The sequence below is a fragment of the Strongylocentrotus purpuratus genome, unplaced genomic scaffold (genome assembly GCF_000002235.5).
Source record: "Strongylocentrotus purpuratus isolate Spur 01 unplaced genomic scaffold, Spur_5.0 spur5_scaffold_20, whole genome shotgun sequence".
NCBI classification, from domain to species: domain Eukaryota; kingdom Metazoa; phylum Echinodermata; class Echinoidea; order Camarodonta; family Strongylocentrotidae; genus Strongylocentrotus; species Strongylocentrotus purpuratus.
The window spans coordinates 7,764,612-7,781,686 of record NW_022145606.1 but is presented as its reverse complement, the minus strand read 5'-3'; the positions used below and the strand labels follow the sequence as shown (position 1 = coordinate 7,781,686).

Sequence of the window (17,075 nt, the reverse complement as noted above, 5' to 3'; positions counted from 1 at the left end):
AACAGAAACTAAATTCCGGTCATATGTCAATTTCTACAATATATGTTTTTGAGGAAGCAGCTAGCATAATTCACAGCCGAGTGACGGTTATAGTGCAGCAACTAGGAATAGAGCTGCGTGTATTTATTGTAGTCTGTATCGAACGTCATATCATACAAGTTTCCTATGAGATCGCGCTGGGTCTTTTTATTTTGGAATAATAACATTGCCATATGTGTAGGCCTAGGTCGCCTAAACACATTCGTGATTTGACTACGCAAGGTTAAGGATATGGCACATTAAAGAGGCATGTTCCCCGTATTCCAGAGGGCGTTCAAAATACGTACCCGCTGGCGGACGGTGCTAGCTGCCTATTGACACCAACATAATACGGCTCTTACGCAGATGGCATGTTCCGAATGCCCGGACAATACCGATTATCGCATACATGTGCCGAAGTAATGCCAATCGCAGTTCGGCTGTAAGATTCGGCTGCTGTTTCCGCCCACTTTCGTGACGTCGCGATCGTCAGCGATCAGCTGGCTTGGCGAAGGCAGGCCAAGCCGCGCGTACTTTGATTGACAGCTGTATGCAAATATGCAAGTCGATCTTCGGAACCAAGATGGCGATGACCAGAGCAGCGCAACTGCACTGCGGGGACGATGCTCCTTTAAAGGAAGTTTGGAAGACTGTCATGTTTATTCGGAATGTAACGTACCGATGCAGCTGGCAAGAACAATTAATTGAATATATTATGAGAAGAAGTGATCTTCTTTCAGGGCAAGAATAATCACGCGGTCCAAATAAAGTTTGTAGGCTCATTAAACCATTGTCAGCCGTTATACTGGGAGCAAATAATAAGCAGCACGGTATTGCCTATCTATCTATCTTTGTCCCATAGCTTGGAACCATTGGGGTGACAATAAAAATGAACCCTGAGACGCAGCTTTTTCACAACTTCAGCTGTTATACAGTTCTAGTTCGCCAATAAGAATAATAGCCTATACTTCAATTATAATAATTAAGATATTACAGGTAAACTTTCAGATCAGTTGAATTATTATCATGGCTTGGAACAGGTTACAAAGAGCAGCCCTTTCTGAGGCTAAAAATGATGATTTGACACATCTCCAAGCAGCAGCATCCAATGGTCACCTGGAGGTTGTACAGGTTCTCATTGGCCAAGGAGCAGATCTAAATAAGGCTGGTGATGACGGCAGGACACCTCTCCACGCGGCATCATCCAATGGTCACCTCGATGTTGTACAGTTTCTCATTGGCCAAAAAGCAGATCTAAATAGGGCTGGTAATGATGGCGGCACACCTCTCCAAGCGGCTTCACTCAAAGGTCACCTCGATGTTGTACAGTTTCTCACTAGCCAAAAGGTAGATCTAAATACGGCTGATGATGATGGCAGGACACCTCTCCATGCGGCATCATTCAATGGTCACCTCGATGTTGTACAGTTTCTTATTGGCCAATCTAAATATTGCTAGTAATGGTGGTAGGACACCTCTCCACGCGGCATCATCAAATGGTCACATCGATGTTGTACAATTTCTCATTGGCCAAGGGGCAGATCTAAATAGGGCTGGTAATGGTGGCAGGACACCTCTCCACGAGGCATCACTTAAAGGTCGCCTCGATGTTGTAGAGTTTCTCACTGGCCAAAAAGCAGATCTAAATAGGGCTGTTAATAATGGCAGCACACCTCTAGAAGCGTTATCACGCAAAGGTCACCTCGATGTTGTACAGTTTCTCATTGGCCAACAAGCAGATCTAAACAGGGCTGGTAGTAAGGGGCGTACACCTCTCCAAGTGGCATCATTCAATGGTCACCTCGATGTTGTACAGTTTCTCATTGGCCAAGGAGCAGCTCTAAATAGGACTGGTAATGGTGGCAGCACACCTCTCCATGCGGCATCATTCAGTGGTCAGGTCGAAGTTGTACAGTTTCTCATTGGCCAAGGAGCAGATCTCAGTAGGGCTGGTAATGATGGCAGGACACCTCTCCAAGCGGCATCATCAAATGGTTACCTCAATGTTGTAGAGTTTCTCACTGACCAAGAAGCAGATCTAAATAGGGCTGGTTTTGATGGGCGCACACCTCTCCACTCGCAGTTAATTGATAAAGGTAAGTTCAGTTGATATTTCGTACGTTCCGGCTTATGTACTGTACATTTCTTTGACACTTCCTGTTTTTATAATTTATCATTTTCATTATTCATTTAGGGAAATATCTGAATCAATTGTTGATATTGGACATTTTGAAGAAAAAAAAAACTACCCACTAGGACAACTACCCCCCTACAACAACCATCCTCTATGACAACTATCCTAGGGGGTAGTTGTCTGGGGCGGAGTTGTCCAGGGATAGTTGTTCGGGGGTAGTTGTTTTAGGGGGTAATTGTCTGGGGGTAGTTGATTGGGGGTGCTTATCCGGGGGTGGATTTCCAGGGGGTAGGTGTCCGGATACGATTTTGTTCATCGTCTGTTCAATGCTACTTGAATATACTACTTTATATGTTAGGCTTCATAGGAGAAGTTAAAGTATTTGTAAAGAAACGTTTGGCTTGCACCTGTCCAGTAGGTCCCTCTAAATGCAAGATTTTTTGTTTCTTCTTTCGACAACAAAATCGAACACGCGATCTTAACTCACTTGTAACTCAGTTGATCCAGGATCATCTGTTGTTCCTATCCATGGTTTCCTCTGGTTAGGGTTATCACCATAATTATCTGGGCCATCTCTCCACCAGTTCTCAAGTCCAGATTTGAAGCGATTGATTGTGGTACTCTCCACAACATCGCCTAGAAGACCATTCCACACATTGATTATTATCTGGCTAAATGAGTTTTTCCTTAGTGTCTTCCGGCATCTTAGCTTGTTATGCTTAAGTGAGTGACCATGGGTGCGACTGCACTTTGTTCTGCTCTTGAAGATTGTCAAACTGGTGCATTATCCTGGACACTTGAATCATATCAGATCGTTTCCGTCCGAACTGTAGAGTGGGGATTTTCAGTGCTTTGAGTCTCTCTGAGTAGTTTAAGTGTCTCACACTTTGGCAAGTTTTGTAGCTCTCTATAATGTACTAGGTGCAAGCAAAATATTTCTTTACAAGACAGTACACCATTTTGGTACTATCAATTGCCATCACATGGAAGATAAATTCATAAGTACCTAGGTTTCATAATTTTAAAGAAAACTGAATTTGAACCCCACACAACCCCCTCCCCCCCTCTCTCTCAATAAAGTTAAGGAAATGTATGCACCCCCCCCCCCCGGAGCTACGTCACTGACTGTCCATTGTATTCCAGACAGTAGGTCTTACAAGTAAAATGGAAGCTGGAACAAGGATGATGTAGTAAATAATTGTTATAGCTACTGTTTCCGATAGTTGCAATTGGATGATCTCTTGAAGTTCAGGATTTACCATATTGATGATGAAAACGATGAATTTTCAACATGGATATTGGTATCATTCATGTAAACGATGAGGATAAAATAATGCTGTGTTTAAACACGGTAGCCTCGGCAGTGTTAAATCTGTTCCCTTTTTGAAAGCCCTGCAATCCTATGATTGTACACAAGGATCGAGCTTTTTGATATTTTGAAAATCAAATGTCTTCACAATTGAGAATACATGTACATGTATGTCATAAATTATCATCTTTAATGAATACACATATTTGTACCTTTCCCGAGTTTTGCTTGGTTATTTGGTACTGAAGGAACAACATGAAAGAAAACTATTTACATGACCACATTCATGTTTTATTCATTCTATTTCTAATACTTTCTCATGTTCTTAAGACACTATCATTTTTGTTGTGCATCGTTTTATCTAGCTTTATGTCTCATGACTATTTGTAGGGAAAAGCAATCATATCAACAAATATGCACCATTGCTGCTCTTCAATATGACTATGATATGCAATAGGAAATTAATCTGTCATGACTCATGATAAATTCGTTTAACAATTAATTTTACCTGATTGATTCCACTGTTCACAGGATTTAGTAGAGAGAGAGAGAGAGGGGTAGTATTGATCATTCTCACGATTAACGACGATGTTTTATTCTCATTTGTTCATCGTCTCTACAATGCTATTTACCTTTTTATGTTGGGCTTCCTGGGAGAGGTTTCATTTGTTGTAAAGGATTGTTTGGCGTGCACCCAGTAGGTCCCTCTGAATTCATTTTTTTCCTTCTCTTGAATGGATTTCAATAACAACATCGAGCACGCGATCTTAATCTTTAGAAATCGGATCGCAGTAGAATCGGGTAGTGTGCGCTGTGCTTTAGGGACTGATATGTGTTTCATTGATACTTCCCTTGTCTGTCCCAGTCGACTGGCTGCGCCTAAAAGAACAGGGTGGCATTTAAAAAACGGACAAGTAAACTTTCGACAATTTAGGACAATCTATACCGGTATCTGTAAATTGGTGTTTTTTTTTAAAGAACGTAATAATATATATTTATGTCCTTTTGTATACCCCGGCTGTATAATGTCTAGCCCCATAGGTCCCCATGATAAGGTGCTGAAACATTCAATGAATTTCTTCCCACTGGGTAACCATTTACTTCACCTGGGTGGGGAGTGGCAATCGTAGATTATAATGACTCGCCAAAGCACATTAGTGCCGCGCGACGGAACTCGAACTATAGATCAAGACACATCTACACGAAAAATATGTCGTATTTTAGGGGTGCATTTTTCTGCCACAATGTTAAAAACATTATTGGTAGTGCTACTTGCGAAAATTGCGTGTCATTGATGAGTTTTGTAACGGTTTTATCTTTGATCGAGCCTTGGTCAAGCTCTAATAAACATCAGATTGAACACAAAGTAACTTTACAAAACATTTTTAAAGCGTTTTTAATGATTTAAACACAGACATAACATCATGCTAATGGTTTAAAATGGTGTGTCATTGATACTGGAGTAATTTGATCTCCTATGAATTATTGCATTGATCACAAAATGTTCCCTAAAACAAACCCCCACCCCTATCGAATTTGTAGATATTGATATCATATTTTTCACGATAAAATGTCTTCCTTCCTCACCTTATGCGAATATGCTTGTACGTTTTTATTGGGTCACCCTGTAAAGTGCTAGCCTTTTGTCGACTATCTATTGAGCGGAGTAAAAAAAAAAAGAAACAGGAACTAAATTTAGGTCATATTTCAATTTCTACAATATATGTTTTTTGAGGAGGAAGCTAGCATAATGCACATCTGACTGACGGTTGAGTGTGTTAGGGCCATGATGCAGCTACTGGAATAGAGCAGCGTCCATTGTAGCCTGTACTAAACGTTATATCATACAAGTTTCGTGAGATCGTGCTGTTTTTTGTATTTCGGAATAACAACATTGCCATATCTGTAGGTCTAGCCCGCTTATACACATTCGAAAGGAGGTGATAGATATGAGACAATAATGGGAGAATGTATAAGACCGTCGTGTTTATTCGGAAATGGAACGTACCGATGAAGCTGACATGAACAACATTTGATTAATAGAATGTGGAGAAGAAGTGATATCCTTTGTGGGCAAGAAGCGTTACGCGGTCTAAATGAAGTTTGCTGGTGCATTATAGAAGACCACTGCCAACCGTTTTACTCGGAGCAGATAATAAGCGGCACTTATAGTCTATCTATCTATCTTCGTCCCATAGCTTGGAGTCGTTAGGGGCGACAATAACTTCATGTCTTCATTGGCTGTAATACAGTTCTAGTTGGCTGATCAAATAGCCTATAAACTTTAATTATACAGTCTAGAAATTACAGGCAGACACTCAGATCAGTTTTATTTCCATCATGGATGGGGACAAAATTAAAAAAGCAGACGTTCCAGAGGCTGAAAATGATGATTGGACACCTCTCCATGGGGCATCATTCAATGGTCACCTCGATGATGTACAGATTCTCATTGGCCAAGGAGCAGATCTAAACAGGGAAGATAAGGATGGATGGACACCTCTCGATGCAGCATCATTCAATGGTCACCTCGATCTTGTACAGTTTCTTATTAGTGAAGGAGCAGATCTAAAAAGGGCCAATAAAGATGGTATGACACCTCTCTACACGGCCTCATTAAATGGTCACCTTGAAGTTGTACAGTTTCTCATTGGCCAAGGAGTGGATCTAAATAGTGCTTGTAATGATGGCAGAACACCTCTCTTCGTCGCATCATCCAATGGTCAACTCGATGTTGTACAGTTTCTTATTGGTCAAGGAGCAGATCTTAAAGGAGCGGATAAGGATGGAAGGACACCTCTCTACGCGGCATCAGCAAACGGTCACCTCGATGTTGTACAGTTCCTCATTGGCCAAGGAGCAGATTTAAATAGGGATGGTAATGATGGTAGCACACTTCTAGAAGCAGCATCTCTCAAAGGTCACCTCGACGTTGTACAGTTTCTCATTGGCCAAAAAGCAGATTTCAAAAGGGCTGGTATTGGTGGACGCACACCTCTCCAAGCGGCATCATTAAATGGTCACCTCAATGTTGTACAGTTCCTCGTTGGCGAAAAAGCAGATCTTAATAGGCCAGGTATTGGTGGGCGCACACTACTTCAAGTGGCATCTTCCAACGGTCACCTCGATGTTGTACAATTTCTCATTGGCCAAGGAGCAGATCTAAATAGTTCTAGTTATGACGGCAGCACATCTCTGGAATTGGCATCTCTCAAAGGTCACCTCGATGTTGTACAGTTTCTTATTGGCCAAGGAGCAGATCTAAAAGGGGCGGATAAGGATGGAAGGACACCCCTCTTCGTCGCTTCATCCAAAGGTCACCTCGATGTTGTACAGTTTCTTATTGATCAAGGAGCAGATCTAAAAGGGGCGGATAAGGATGGAAGGACACCTCTACACGCGGCATCAGCAAACGGTCACCTCGATGTTGTACAGTTTCTTATTGGCCAAGGAGCAGATCTTAAAGGGGCGGATAAGGATGGAAGGACACCTCTCTATGCGGCATCAGCAAACGGTCACCTCTATGTTGTACAGTTTCTTATTGGCCAAGGAGCAGATCTAAAAGGGGCGGATAAGGATGGAAGGACACCTCTCTACGCGGCATCACTCAAAGGTCACCTCGATGTTGTACAGTTTCTTATTGGACAAGGAGCAGATCTAAAAGGGGCGGATAAGGATGGAAGGACACCTCTCTACGCGGCATCACTCAAAGGTCACCTCGATGTTGTACAGTTTCTTATTGGTCAAGGAGCAGATCTAAAAGGGGCGGATAAGGATGGAAGGACACCTCTCTACGCGGCATCATTCAATGGTCACCTCGATGTTGTACAGTTTCTTATTGGCCAAGGAGCAGATCTAAAAGGGGCGGATAAGGATGAAAGGACACCCCTCTTCGTCGCTTCATCCAAAGGTCACCTCGATGTTGTACAGTTTCTTATTGATCAAGGAGCAGATCTAAAAGGGGCGGATAAGGATGGAAGGACACCTCTCCACGCGGCATCACTCAAAGGTCACCTCGATGTTGTACAGTTTCTTATTGGCCAAGGAGCAGATCTAAAAGGGGCGGATAAGGATGGAAGGACACCCCTCTTCGTCGCTTCATCCAAAGGTCACCTCGATGTTGTACATTTTCTTATTGATCAAGGAGCAGATCTAAAAGGGGCGGATAAGGATGGAAGGACACCTCTCCACGCGGCATCAGCAAACGGTCACCTCGATGTTGTACAGTTTCTTATTGGCCAAGGAGCAGATCTAAAAGGGGCGGATAAGGATGGAAGGACACCTCTCTACGCGGCATCAGCAAACGGTCACCTCGATGTTGTACAGTTTCTTATTGGCCAAGGAGCAGATCTAAAAGGGGCGGATAAGGATGGAAGGACACCTCTCTACGCGGCATCAGCAAACGGTCACCTCGATGTTGTACAGTTTCTTATTGGCCAAGGAGCAGATCTAAAAGGGGCGGATAAGGATGGAAGGACACCTCTCTACGCGGCATCAGCAAACGGTCACCTCGATGTTGTACAGTTTCTTATTGGCCAAGGAGCAGATCTAAAAGGGGCGGATAAGGATGAAAGGACACCCCTCTTCGTCGCTTCATCCAAAGGTCATCTCGATGTTGTACAGTTTCTTATTGATCAAGGAGCAGATCTAAAAGGGGCGGATAAGGATGGAAGGACACCTCTCCACGCGGCATCACTCAAAGGTCACCTCGATGTTGTACAGTTTCTTATTGGTCAAGGAGCAGATCTAAAAGGGGCGGATAAGGATGGAAGGACACCTCTCCACGCGGTATCACTCAAAGGTCACCTCGATGTTGTACAGTTTATTTTTGGTCAAGGAGCAGATCTAAAAGGGGCGGATAAGGATGGAAGGACACCTCTTCAAGTGGCATCATGCAATGGTCACCTCGATGTTGTACAATTTCTTATTGGCCAAGGAGCAGATCTAAAGAGGGCGGATAAGGATGGAAGGACACCTCTCTACATGGCATCATGCAATGGTCACCTCGAGGTTGTACAGTTTCTCATTGGCCAAGGAGCAGATCTAAATAGTGCTAGTAATGATGGCAGTACACCTCTAGAAATGGCATCACTCGAAGGTCACCTTTATGTTGTACAGTTTCTTATTGGTCAAGGAGCAGATCTAAAAGGGGCGGATAAGGATGGAAGGACACCTCTCTACGCGGCATCATTCAATGGTCACCTCGATGTTGTACAATTTCTTATTGGCCAAGGAGCAGATCTAAAGAGGGCGGATAAGAAAGGCACGACACCTCTCTACATGGCATCATGCAATGGTCACCTCGAGGTTGTACAGTTTCTCATTGGCCAAGGAGCAGATCTAAAGAGGGCGGATAAAGAAGGCAGGACGCCTCTCTATATGGCATCATGCAATGGTCACCTCGAGGTTGTACAGTTTCTCATTGGCCAAGGATCAGATTTAAATAGTGCTAGTAATGATGGCAGTACACCTCTAGAAATGGCATCACTCGATGGTCACCTTTATGTTGTACAGTTTCTCATTGGCCAAGGAGCAGATCTAAATAGTGTGGATAAAGGTGGTATGACACCTCTCTTCACGTCCTCATTCAGTGGTCACCTCGATGTTGTAGAGTTTCTCATTGGCCAAGGAGTGGAACTAAATGGGGTTTGTAATGATGGCAGAACACCCCTCTTCGTCGCATCATCCACTGGTCACCTCGATGTTGTACAATTTCTCATTGGCCAAGGAGCAGATCTAAAAGGGGCGGATAAGGATGGAAGGACACCTCTCTACGCGGCATCACTCAAAGGTCACCTCGATGTTGTACAGTTTCTTATTGGACAAGGAGCAGATCTAAAAGGGGCGGATAAGGATGGAAGGACACCTCTCTACGCGGCATCACTCAAAGGTCACCTCGATGTTGTACAGTTTCTTATTGGTCAAGGAGCAGATCTAAAAGGGGCGGATAAGGATGGAAGGACACCTCTCCACGCGGCATCAGCAAACGGTCACCTCGATGTTGTACAGTTTCTCATTGGCCAAGGAGCAGATTTAAATAGGCATGGTAATGATGGTAGCACACTTCTAGAAGCAGCATCACTCGAAGGTCACCTCGATGTTGTACAATTTCTCATTGGCCAAGGAGCAGATCTAAAAGGGGCGGATAAGGATGGAAGGACACCTCTCTACGCGGCATCACTCAAAGGTCACCTCGATGTTGTACAGTTTCTTATTGGACAAGGAGCAGATCTAAAAGGGGCGGATAAGGATGGAAGGACACCTCTCTACGCGGCATCACTCAAAGGTCACCACGATGTTGTACAGTTTCTTATTGGTCAAGGAGCAGATCTAAAAGGGGCGGATAAGGATGGAAGGACACCTCTCTACGCGGCATCATTCAATGGTCACCTCGATGTTGTACAATTTTTTATCGGCCAAGGAGCAGATCTAAAGAGGGCGGATAAGAAAGGCACGACACCTCTCTACATGGCATCATGCAATGGTCACCTCGAGGTTGTACAGTTTCTCATTGGCCAAGGAGCAGATCTAAAGAGGGCGGATAAAGAAGGCAGGACGCCTCTCTATATGGCATCATGCAATGGTCACCTCGAGGTTGTACAGTTTCTCATTGGCCAAGGATCAGATTTAAATAGTGCTAGTAATGATGGCAGTACACCTATAGAAATGGCATCACTCGAAGGTCACCTTTATGTTGTACAGTTTCTCATTGGCCAAGGAGCAGATTTAAATAGTGTGGATAAAGATGGTATGACACCTCTCTTCACATCCTCATTCAGTGGTCACCTCGATGTTGTAGAGTTTCTCATTGACCAAGGAGTGGAACTAAATGGTGTTTGTAATGATGGCAGAACACCCCTCTTCGTCGCATCATCCACTGGTCACCTCGATGTTGTACAATTTCTCATTGGCCAAGGAGCAGATCTAAAAGGGGCGGATAAGGATGGAAGGACACCTCTCTACGCGGCATCACTCAAAGGTCACCTCGATGTTGTACAGTTTCTTATTGGACAAGGAGCAGATCTAAAAGGGGCGGATAAGGATGGAAGGACACCTCTCTACGCGGCATCACTCAAAGGTCACCTCGATGTTGTACAGTTTCTTATTGGTCAAGGAGCAGATCTAAAAGGGGCGGATAAGGATGAAAGGACACCTCTCTACGCGGCATCATTCAATGGTCACCTCGATGTTGTACAATTTTTTATTGGCCAAGGAGCAGATCTAAAGAGGGCGGATAAGAAAGGCACGACACCTCTCTACATGGCATCATGCAATGGTCACCTCGAGGTTGTACAGTTTCTCATTGGCCAAGGAGCAGATCTAAAGAGGGCGGATAAAGAAGGCAGGACGCCTCTCTATATGGCATCATGCAATGGTCACCTCGAGGTTGTACAGTTTCTCATTGGCCAAGGATCAGATTTAAATAGTGCTAGTAATGATGGCAGTACACCTATAGAAATGGCATCACTCGAAGGTCACCTTTATGTTGTACAGTTTCTCATTGGCCAAGGAGCAGATCTAAATAGTGTGGATAAAGATGGTATGACACCTCTCTTCACATCCTCATTTAGTGGTCACCTCGATGTTGTAGAGTTTCTCATTGACCAAGGAGTGGAACTAAATGGTGTTTGTAATGATGGCAGAACACCCCTCTTCGTCGCATCATCCACTGGTCACCTCGATGTTGTACAATTTCTCATTGGCCAAGGAGCAGATCTAAAAGGGGCGGATAAGGATGGAAGGACACCTCTCTACGCGGCATCACTCAAAGGTCACCTCGATGTTGTACAGTTTCTTATTGGTCAAGGAGCAGATCTAAAAGGGGCGGATAAGGATGGAAGGACACCTCTCCACGCGGCATCAGCAAACGGTCACCTCGATGTTGTACAGTTTCTCATTGGCCAAGGAGCAGATTTAAATAGGCATGGTAATGATGGTAGCACACTTCTAGAAGCAGCATCACTCGAAGGTCACCTCGATGTTGTACAGTGTCTCATTGGCCAAAAAGCAGATTTCAAAAGGGCTGGTATTGGTGGACGCACACCTCTCCAAGCGGCATCATTAAATGGTCACCTCAATGTTGTTCAGTTCCTCGTTGGCGAAAAAGCAGATCTTAATAGGCCAGGTATTGGTGGGCGCACACCACTTCAAGTGGCATCTTCCAACGGTCACCTCGATGTTGTACAATTTCTCATTGGCCAAGGAGCAGATCTTAATAGTTCTAGTTATGATGGCAGCACATCTCTGGAATTGGCATCACTCAAAGGTCACCTCGATGTTGTAGAGTTTCTCACTGGCCAGGGAGCAGATCTAAATAATATTGTTGGGCGCACACCTCTTCAAGCGGCTTCATTTAATGGTCATCTCGATGTCGTACAGTTTCTCATTAGCCAAGGAGCAGATCTAAATAGGGCTGGTATTGGGGGGCACACACCTCTCCAAGCGGCATCACTCAAAGGTCACCTCGATGTTGTACATTTTCTCATTGGCCACAAAGCAGAACCAAATAGGGCTGATAATAACTGCAGCACACCTCTCCACGCGGAGTTTATCGATAATGGTTAGTTCAGTTGGTATTTTGTACGATCCGGCTTATTTTGTGTACATTTCTTTGACATTTTCTGTTCATAATTTATAATTAATATCATTCATTTAGAATAATATCTGAATCGAATGTTGAGATTGGATTTTTAAGGGGAGAAGACCACTACGTCGATAAGGTCATTCCATTGAGCTGGCATAGTCACATTCCAACCTCCTTTGTTAAATGAAAATTGAAAACTTGTATAGGCCTTTATCATTAGTGATGAATGTATTTTATTGCAACTAATGAAACCCGAGGAAGTCCGTGGATAGCGAGACAATTTGAGTAATTCTTTTTAAAATTTGAAACATGTCAGGGTCAGATTGATCGAAAGAGACAGGTCGAGAAAAAAATGAGGGGATGGGCCACGAGGAACACTGACAATACAACACATTGTATGCTTTACAATATGCTTTAGAAAGTACCTAAACTTTAAATTGACGATCCCATGTTTCGTAGGGCTATTACGATCTTTCATGAAATGTATTACCTCGACGTACTGTACACGTGAAATAATGACCTAATTGGGCAAAAACCTTAGGGATTGATTCGAAAGCAAATCATTTTAACATGGGCAACCCAGGATATAGGTTAGTTATTAATTTGAACAGTCAAACACAACTACGGAAAACCGAAAACAAGCAATACCTTCCAAAGAAGCGGCTATCGTAGGGCCTACGCACAGTGAATATAGAGCTTTCGCCGTTCCGTGCAAGGCAGTGTGAACAAAAGGCATGGGGAAAATTAACCTGCTGTTGAAATATATTTTTTCGAAAAGATAATGCTGTTCCTTATTTGTGTTAAAAAACCATTAATGATTCGTCTATCAAAAGGCAAAAATGGTAAGAAATATATCCATATTGATCAAGGACGCCCGACGCACCCCCCCCCCCCCCCCACAACAAAAAAAGAAGAAAACCTTACCGTATTATCTTACGAAAATGCAAGTGTTTTTTTAAAAATTTACATTAAAAAAAACATTGTGAGAACTACCATGACCTAAACCGAAAATAAGTAATTACATGTAGGCCTATATACACTTTAAACAGAAAATCTGTCTTCGGTTGTTTCGTTGTAGATCCAGCCGGTGGTTCACAACAGGAAAGCGGGAGTGTCGAAAAACAGGTGGATAGCGAAGCAAACGTACACACCTCAAAATCAGAACAGCTCAACATAGACTCTGCATCTTCTGAACAGGTCGTAGAAGATGTTATTCATGATTCGACAGGGGCATCAGATGAGCAAGCAGGCTTGCTTTGCATCGAGAAGTATGGCATTGAAATCCAGTTTCATCCAAGTGAGATTTGGGGCGTTGAAGACATACAGGCAGTACCTGAAGTTCCAGCTGAACTGGTAGACCTGTTAACGGAGGACCAAGCAATAATTTGTGTTGGCCTTAAGGCGTCACCGTCTGATGCAAAGTATAAATATCCAGTAAAAGTGACGATGCCCCATTCAGCGATTTTCACAAGTCCTGATACTGCATCTACTGGGACGTACCATCGGAAAAGCAGTAAGAATCTTTACAGTTAACAACTAAATTATTCAAACCTTACCAAGTTTTTGTAATTTCTGAAGTATGTGAAAACTTGACTTGTCCTGAATTTCATGTTTCTAGAGAATGGGACATATTCAAACGTTAATACATCTAAAAGTATTCAACAAAGTCTGTAATTTCAACGTCAAGTTGACACAATGTCATTTGTTTTTGTAAATTGGGTAGATCATTCTATCCCAAGCAAAATGACACCAATCCAAGATCATACATGTCGATAAAGGGATTTGTTTTTAATTCTTTTTGTGAGATACCGTCTTGAGGAAATTTCTCTCTGCTTCAAACATAACTACGTTTTTTTTCTTTTAAAGAGGTATACATTGGGGTGATCTATCGTATAATCGGTGGTAAAAAGCTGGGGTACTCACCTCCTCCGTCGCTTCTGCGTTCTCTGAAATTTGTATTTTTTAAATATTTTTTTGCTTTGCTTTGTTTTCGATTTTGCAAACAAGAACAAATTGCGATTACACATCTGTCTTGTGTTTTCAATTAAAAGGCTCCGACAGTTTTTCGTTGATTTCCGCTGCCAATGGTGACCCTCGATGTGTTGTTAGAGAGCGAGACCTTGACCTCTATATTTCTCACTTCTCTGAATGGTGGATTGTTGCCTTCATCACAAAGGTATTCGTGGGCAAACGTGTCATCTGTACGCCTTTCGTACCCGAACCGAGCCATATGAACACTAAGCATCTGTTGAGGCTCTGCATTAGAGACAGTAACCAAGGGAAAGCGGAGGTATGAACGGGGAGGGGTATTGTGACAAAATGGCAGGAATTTACCAAGGAGGTTTGTCGACAAACCTAGGTTTATGTGCGTCATATGACGCGTTTCAACGCGTTTTTACAAACCTTGGTCTGTAAAAACGCGTCATATTACGCACATAAACCTAGGTTTGTCGGCAAACCTCCTTTGTGTATTCGGGCCAATTTGTTTAAAGACTAGTAAAGTACTAATGTCATATTCGCTTTTCGTCCAGGTTACTGGTTCAGAACAACAGAGCCTGCGTATGAATTTCACCACAAAATGACAAGCAACGTGTGCTGCAGCAGGGCAAATAGACCATCTTCATATTGTAATGGAGTGTTATGCGCACACTTTAAGTGATCGAATTCACCTGTTAGGAATGATTTAGTTAAAATTCAGAATATAAATGTCATACATTACTTGATGAAAGGACAAACATCAAAGCTTTTCCTGCCTTGTCCTACAATACGGAACGTTTGCCACAGGCAATTTTGCATCGATACAAATCTCATTCACCTGATAAGAATAATAGTGTTTCAATAGACATAATACAAACTGCATACATTAGTTGTTGCCAGGTTGGACAAACATGATGGCTTGCGATACCTAGCAACACTTCATATGTGCAGTTTGCATTCTGACTATTGAAATACTATTATTCTTATCGGGTGAATGAATCAATGTGTATTGAGGAATTTCACAAAGACTTATGTATTATATTTGATTTCATTTATGAAAACGACCTATTGCAAACATGAGTCCTTATTGACTGATCTATTTCATCGGATCCGGACACCTACCCCCTGGACATCCACCTCCGGATAAAACTTAAGATGAAAAATGACAAAGTGTTTAAACGTTAGTCATTCTTCCGTTCTTAATGTTGTTGTTTTAATTTTTGTTTTCAATTTAATGGCATATGGTTTTCTTGCTCATTTAAAATGTAAACTGTATATTATTGTATAAGAGTTTATAGCATTACAAATTTTGGGGTTACTTTCTTTTCATTGTACATGTATATTCTTTTCATATCATAACAAATCAGTCGGAACCCGGATACGTGACACCGATAAAGGGAGAAGAGTATTTTGTGGCATGGCGTTCTGGCGATCTTAAAGTAACCTGCCAGGTAGACGACAAGGAAACATACACCAAGGCAAGTTTATATCAATGCTTTAGTTACAACGACAAACCAACTCAAAATTCACTGATCGATTTGTTGGCTATTCAGAGCAATGTGTTTGTTTGGTTGGTGTGATGTCGGTCTGTATGACAGTTCCATAGCGTATTGAGAGACATAGTTGTGACACGCGGACACGTACGCGATCAAATGTAAAATCATGGAGCTGCAACTAGTTCCCTCCCACATACAATGTCTATATAGGAGGGAACTTATTTGAAAAACACCCACCTCTCTCAATACTGTGATGGAGGTATACTGGAGAGGGAAAACAAGTAGTTATGCCATTTTTTCTAATCGTAACAGTTGAATGAAAAGTTTACATTACAATTAAAGTTACTCGATTATATTACCTGAATATGAATGTTTATCTATCCTGGCAAATATATGCCACATTTCTTACTAAAGGTGTATTAAAGTGATATTGCGTATCAATTAAATAATAATAATAATATTGTTAATTTACCATCGCTCGACGATAGTGTGTGTGCGTGTTTTGTTGCGAGCAGACGTGGGTGTGCGTTTGATTACTCAACCATTTTAATTCATAGCACGCATTCGTAAAAACGGTTATTGTTCACGCTTATCGGACTGTGCTGTGTGTTTCAAACGCGCTACTCATAGAACCATCACGTGAATCAGAACATCTCCAAAACAAACTGGCACGGGGGGATTTGGGGCTTGGCACAACGGGGATTAGCCCTGTGGCATGATAAGAAACAATTTATTTTATATAGGATGATACCTACGGGGTCTAATAGAAACACATGTAACACCATTAAACTGTAGCCTAGCTGTAGAGGCAGAGATAATATGTAATTACGCGAATCGTTTAGGTCATACGATCTAATTAATGGGCATGACGGGTACATTTAATGTGTATCTATAATTGTTATCCTATGTCTTTCTTAACAGACACAACAGGAAACTCTGTTTCATAAATCACTTGAGGTCAATGTACGGTTCGTCGTTAACACTCCAGCCGCTGACCAATCTAAAGTCTTCGTCCAGTTCATCTTGGAACAAAGCGCAAAGATGGAAATTATTTGTCCGATGAATCTGTCAGGTAAGTGTTGATCGCTTAAAAACATATAAATGTAGGCCCCTAGCTTAGCCTTCAGCTTTATAACGAAGAAAGGAAGAAGGAGAAGTAAGAAGAACAACAACAACATTTAGAAGTATACATGTTAGTCTCATAACCTGTTTCAAACGGTTAAACGACAGGAATTAGGTTTCGAAAAAAAAATACAAGAAATTTTAAAATGTTAACAAATTATAAAATCGTCCCCAGAAAATGTGTCAGAAAAATATTACAGTTGGAAATACCAATGGAATTCAGTATTTGATTGAAAATATATTTAGGAAAAAGGAAACACCAACGTGAAACAGTGTTTGTTTGTTTTTTTTCTACATTTCTAACCATAGGGGACCAGATGACACCAAGGGGAAACGGAACTCAAAAGTAGGTCATATCTTTTTATTTTATTTTATTTCGAAATGTTCTGTTCCGCTTCTGATTTTCTCCTGGGAGTTAATGTACAGACCTTTTCA

At 42.1% G+C, this 17,075-nt stretch overlaps 2 protein-coding genes across 2 annotated transcripts; both read left to right on the top strand.

Annotated features, from left to right (window-relative positions):
- Nucleotides 1-1,044: 1,044 nt before the first annotated feature.
- Nucleotides 1,045-2,792, top strand: LOC105436949 (ankyrin repeat domain-containing protein 50-like). Its single transcript, XM_011663029.1, has 3 exons — nucleotides 1,045-1,365; nucleotides 1,835-2,114; nucleotides 2,737-2,792. The coding sequence occupies exons 1-3, from the start codon at nucleotides 1,045-1,047 to the stop codon at nucleotides 2,790-2,792; spliced, it is 657 nt and encodes a 218-aa protein (XP_011661331.1).
- Nucleotides 2,793-5,446: 2,654 nt separating this feature from the next.
- On the top strand, nucleotides 5,447-13,578 carry LOC105436948. Its single transcript, XM_030993622.1, has 4 exons — nucleotides 5,447-9,863; nucleotides 10,164-10,341; nucleotides 10,591-12,021; nucleotides 13,124-13,578. Exons 1-4 carry the CDS (start codon nucleotides 5,802-5,804, stop codon nucleotides 13,576-13,578), a joined length of 6,126 nt encoding a protein of 2,041 aa, XP_030849482.1. The 5' UTR covers nucleotides 5,447-5,801.
- Nucleotides 13,579-17,075: the final 3,497 nt, after the last annotated feature.

What these genes read in the sequence shown, in the direction of transcription:
- LOC105436949 (XM_011663029.1), top strand. Translation starts at nt 1,045, where the DNA reads ATGGCTTGGAACAGGTTACAAAGAGCAGCCCTTTCTGAGGCTAAAAAT. An exon ending in AGTTTCTCACTAGCCAAAAG is followed by an intron (nt 1,366 to 1,834) that starts GTAGATCTAAAT and finishes GATGTTGTACAG; the next exon opens with TTTCTCATTGGCCAAGGAGC. An exon ending in CTCGCAGTTAATTGATAAAG is followed by an intron (nt 2,115 to 2,736) that starts GTAAGTTCAGTT and finishes TCTCTCCACCAG; the next exon opens with TTCTCAAGTCCAGATTTGAA.
- LOC105436948 (XM_030993622.1), top strand. Translation starts at nt 5,802, where the DNA reads ATGGATGGGGACAAAATTAAAAAAGCAGACGTTCCAGAGGCTGAAAAT. An exon ending in CTTCGTCGCATCATCCACTG is followed by an intron (nt 10,342 to 10,590) that starts GTCACCTCGATG and finishes CAGATCTAAAAG; the next exon opens with GGGCGGATAAGGATGAAAGG. An exon ending in CGCGGAGTTTATCGATAATG is followed by an intron (nt 12,022 to 13,123) that starts GTTAGTTCAGTT and finishes GTTTCGTTGTAG; the next exon opens with ATCCAGCCGGTGGTTCACAA.